The following is a 5,055-nucleotide window of genomic DNA, read 5'->3' as shown; positions in this document are numbered from 1 at the left end:
CGTGTGTGTGCGTGCGCGTGCGCGCGTGCGCGTGTTTCACAAGTTACCTTGGTGACATTTAAGAACAAAGATGTTGCTGACACTTGCCAGTTTGGGAATGTTTACTTTAAGTTTGTTGCTTTCCACATGGCCAAGGCACAGAAGATGGCTGGCTGATTATATTTTTTTTCAAATTCTTGTTTTACAAGCTAGACAACAGGCCCGTTTAGTTTCGTGGTCGTGTGTTGTGCCGTTGTTTAACTTTTGTAATTTCTAAATTTCCCTATGGCTCCGTGGTAAACGTCACAACGCTTTGGACTGTGGGTAATTCCCTTTGGTGGAGTGTGCTCAGACCCTCACACCCTTTGAAATTCTACATTGGGACAACCCTAAGCACATATGAATTTTGCGAGAATGCGCACTAAAGTCTGAGTCTGGGAGTCCGGACTTTGTGATTGGGCCATTGATTCTGTTATGTCAAGATTGACAGATTCATAACCTTTTTTTTCCCTGACCACATTTATGGCAGGTTGCTAGAGATAGTTAAACCCCCGAATGACAGCCACCACTGTTTAATTTCACACTTGATAGAACGTAGAACAATTCAACTCTCTTTATGTACTTAATAATGCCACAATTCTGTGTGATTAGCTGAAACCCCTGCTGAGTATTAATTCCTTCCTCCTGTGTGGACAGGACGTGGGAGTGTTTTGTGAGGAGTGTAGAGCCGGCACACCTGGGCCCTCTACTGAGTCATGTTATTGTTGCACTCCTTCCCCTGATCCCACTGCAGCCCAAAGAAACAGCTGCCATTATCCGCTTCCTGATCCTGGACAACAGGTAACACACACAAATACCTTTTTGTTTTTTGTTTTTTGTTTTTTAAATATCAAAACTAGGCTTGTGCAGAAAGCCACACATGCCAAATTGAGATGTGCTAAATCTAAATAATTGTCTTGTAATTCCTGCTTTAATTACAATTTTCATTTACATTTTTATACTTAAAAAAATAGTTCCTAGGTGGGGGTGTTTCTACACTGACTGTCAAATAAATGCCAAAACAAAGTACTTAGGTTAATGAAGCAATCCACATTTAATGTTGTCAATATTCCCACAGGGAAGAAGTCAACGACTACCTCCATGAGATTTACTTTCTGCCAGACCAACCCGAGCTGAAAGACATCCACACTGTTCTGCAGAACTACAAGAAGGTCAGTACGGACAAGAGGATGATCATGCTAATGAAGTTACTAAAGGATGCAGGGTTATTGACAAGGGGTTATTCTATGTCAGTGGTTTTAAAAATCAGAAAATACACTAAACGGTAAAACATGCTGTGTCTAAATTCATGCAGCTGACGGCCAGCAGCAGTGACCTGGCCGCAGCACTGCAGCTCTCCATGAGGGCTGTTCAACATGAAAACGTCGATGTCAGGATTCATGCGTTGACCAGCCTCAGGGACATGATGCACAGCAAGCAGGTACACACACACACGCACACACGCACACACACAGATTGTTAGACTTGTTTGTAAGTTATAAGAGAACTTTCACCACTGCGGTTTAGTGACATGTCTTAAACTTACCCTAATGTTCCTAACTGTAGTATAAAAACGTTTCTTCATGTTGTGGACTGCAGGAGTGGCTGCTGCGGCACGTTTGTGCGAGTGAGGCGGTGGAGCCGGTCATCTCCAGCCTGGTGTCAGTGCTGCTGAAGGGCTGCCAGGACTCGTCCCCAGAGGCCAGGCTCCTCTGTGGGGAGTGTCTGGGGGAGCTGGGGGCCGTGGATCCCGGACGTCTGGACCTTTCCCACACACACACCCATGGCGACCGCAACACCTTTGTGGTAAGCTAAATACTGAAATCAGAGACATACATATGTTGGTTTGACAGAAGATAAGTAGGGATTCCCTCAAAATGGAACACTGTCAGAAATTAAATGTAAAAGTATATTTTTCCATGAACAGAGTGGAGTTGATGATCCCAACTTTGCCTACGAGCTGCTGACTGAACTGACCAGAACATTTCTGGCTTACGCCGATGACGTGAGAGCACAGGACTCTGCTGCTTATGCTATTCAGGTACTCACACACTTTGCACTTTAATTTGTGTGTGTCTCTTTTGTTTCATGTCAGTAATTAGTGTCTGTGTGCTGTCATGTATACTGTAGGAGCTGCTGTCCATCTTTGAGTGCCGTGACGGTCGAACCGACTCACCGGGGCGCCGTCTGTGGAGGAGATTCCCGGAGCAGATTCAAGAAATCCTAGAACCACACCTCAACAGCAGGTAGTTGAGTTTACACACACACACACACACACACACACACACACACATACACATACACACATAGACATACAGCACATATGCACTCTGATCCTGTCTTGGACATCTTGGATTTAAAAAAAGAAAGAAAAATCGTACTTGCATACACTGTTACAGTTAAACGACATGTTGTGAAATGAAATTGTCTCACACATAATTCAGGGGATCAAATCCCTCAAGTGAAACCTCTTAATCCTCTTTCTTACCCTATCTCTCCTCTCTCTCTATCTTCAGGTATAAGAGCAGTCAGAAGGAGGTGAACTGGTCTAAACTGAAGAAGCCAGTTTACTTAAGCAAGAGAGGCAGCAAATTCTCGGATTGGTCGGCCACTTGGGCCGGATACCTCATCAGCAAGGTAAGCTGATGGAGCTCTCACTTTTGCAGAGCCAAACAGATACACATCTAATCGAATATCAATCTCTTCCACTTTGTTAGATTCTTAACACTTTTTTTTATAAATACTTGTGACTAATAACATTCTGACATTTTGAGTATCAAAATGGAGGTGAAAATAGCAACCGGGAGAGAGCCTATACTCTATGAACAGTCATAAGACAACGAAAAAAATAAACCTGCAAAGGTTATAAGCACATTAAACGTGAACAAACATGAAAAATATCATATATTTAGGACAATGAGATCATCAAGATGAAGACAAAAAATAAATAAGTTAAATTTCAGGCAGGTAATTTAGCAATGTATGTGCTTATGTCAATTTCACGTCATCATCCTTATAAAAGCATAAACTTGTCTTTCAAGTCAGAGGTCTTAGTTTTTTTCATGTGTTTCAGGTGAGACATGAGCTGGCCGGCAAAGTGTTCACCTGCTGCAGTTTCATCATCAAACACGACTACAAGGTTACAATCTACCTGCTGCCTCATATTCTGCTCTACATGCTGCTGGGGTGCACACCTGCAGAGCAACAAGAGGTGAGGACACACACGTATAACTTACAGAAGACGTTAGTCCAGCTTTTTGGGTTGGTTTTCTTTTGGCATAAATAAGGCATCTCCTTCCAGGTAACGGAGGAGATGCTAGCTGTGCTAACAGCAGGTGATGGACGAGAAGCGGAGTGTGGTCAGGTGACAGCCTCCAGCCTATCACAGCTCAGCACTCAGACTGTGTTTAGCATGATGTCTCACCTCACACAGTGGAGCCGCCACATCCTCTACTCCAAACCCAAACAAAATGGTAAGTGACCCCAACGCACAAGTCTCTAGCTTTTCACTGCAGAGCTGAAACACGTAAGTTAGAGTAAAAAAATGTTAGATTATTGGTTTTAGGGCTGCACGATATATATAGTTTTTTATTTTTATGTCCATCGCAATATTGTGAAAGGCTGCAAAATGTTGCGAGAAAAACTCAGGAAAATGTGTTAGTTGAAAGAAAATATCAGTAGAAAACTACACTTTAATCTGTCATTGTCTTCATAATGCTGCCCTTTTATTCAATTCGGTGTTTAATTTGTTCAACAAAAGAATGTTGGTAATGATTTCCTTTCTTTTTTTTTAAGTTAGACAAGCAATTTGTTGTATTTTAGCAGAATACGTGAAGCAGCAGAAATGCAGAACTGAGTACACTTTATTATCTGTGTATTTATTTCAAGTTATATCATTATCGTGATATTCATCCGCTTTATTTCATATTTGTCTCATTTTTTGCAGCCCTATATTTACCCTATTTCTTTTTATATTTGTATTTAGAAAATGCTTAGGTGTCATCAGCATCCATGGCAACAGAACAGACACTTATTTACATGAAAATGTTAATGATTAATTAAAAAAAAAAATGAACTGAATAAAATGCATGTATTTTTGTTCTCTAACCTGCATGATTTACATACGCTTGAAGTTAAAAGCTAAAACGTATCATTGCAGAGAGCGGCGAGTATCAGCGTGTCGTGGCCTTCCTGAAAGGTATTCCACAGGACGTTCTGGCCAAGGCGTCGCTACGATCCAAAGCCTACACTCGTGCCCTCATGCACTTTGAAGCATACATCTTAGAAAACAAAGAGAACATCCAGGACCATCTCACCTTCCTTCAGGTCAGCATCAAATGACCAGTCATTAATGTATTTTTTGCTAAAGTTAGTGCTCAATTCCTCTGCTTTTAGATTGGAATAAAAACATCTTGGCGTGTTGCTTAGAATTACAATAAAGTTAATGTCTTACAGAATTACTGTTATTAGACTTTTTAGAGCAATTTGACAGCAGAAGCTATTAGAAAAAAGTTTTATTAAACGATACGGTTTGGTTTACAAGCAATCAGGAAATTGTGATCTGGAAAAGAATATGAAAGGGGTTACTTTACTCTGCTTTTTTTATATAGACCTACATTTTCTCAATAAAACAACAGTGCAAGTCTAACAATTTCTGGTACTGGTCAAAACTCTGTTTAAGAGTGAAGTGGACTTAAATATTTGCTATTATAGGCCTACATCCTTTCTGACTCACCTCGTTAACATCTCATTTACACCCCATGTTAGTAAATATAAAAAAATAATTTCTTTAAAATATAATTCACAATGTGGCTAATGAAAGTAAAATCAGACTGTTGTTTATATTATGTCATAACAATATGTTGCCTTGTATGTATGTATGGACTATGTATGTGGGTAAGCGTATGCACGCATATGCAAATACACTGTATATATGCATGTCTGTAGAAAGTTATAAGGGTGTATAAAGTGTATATCTTCTTTAGTTTTCTTGTGGTGGTTGTTAATTTAAAAAATGTGAGAAGCCCCCCCCCCCCC

At 40.5% G+C, this 5,055-nt stretch overlaps 1 protein-coding gene across 1 annotated transcript in view; it reads left to right on the top strand.

The window, feature by feature from the left end:
* atr (ATR serine/threonine kinase) overlaps window positions 1–5,055 on the top strand; it is a 25,980-nt gene that overhangs the window by 8,532 nt on the left and 12,393 nt on the right. The window contains exons 20-29 of the mRNA XM_034857866.1: window positions 676–819; window positions 1,097–1,190; window positions 1,334–1,459; window positions 1,618–1,824; window positions 1,946–2,059; window positions 2,149–2,264; window positions 2,535–2,655; window positions 3,092–3,229; window positions 3,320–3,491; window positions 4,178–4,344. Coding sequence (XP_034713757.1) covers window positions 676–819; window positions 1,097–1,190; window positions 1,334–1,459; window positions 1,618–1,824; window positions 1,946–2,059; window positions 2,149–2,264; window positions 2,535–2,655; window positions 3,092–3,229; window positions 3,320–3,491; window positions 4,178–4,344 — 1,399 coding nt within the window. The remainder of the gene's footprint in view (window positions 1–675; window positions 820–1,096; window positions 1,191–1,333; window positions 1,460–1,617; window positions 1,825–1,945; window positions 2,060–2,148; window positions 2,265–2,534; window positions 2,656–3,091; window positions 3,230–3,319; window positions 3,492–4,177; window positions 4,345–5,055) is intronic.

Source organism: Etheostoma cragini, chromosome 20 (assembly GCF_013103735.1).
Source record: "Etheostoma cragini isolate CJK2018 chromosome 20, CSU_Ecrag_1.0, whole genome shotgun sequence".
Lineage (NCBI taxonomy): Eukaryota > Metazoa > Chordata > Actinopteri > Perciformes > Percidae > Etheostoma > Etheostoma cragini.
This window is presented reverse-complemented; position numbering and strand designations above follow the sequence as displayed.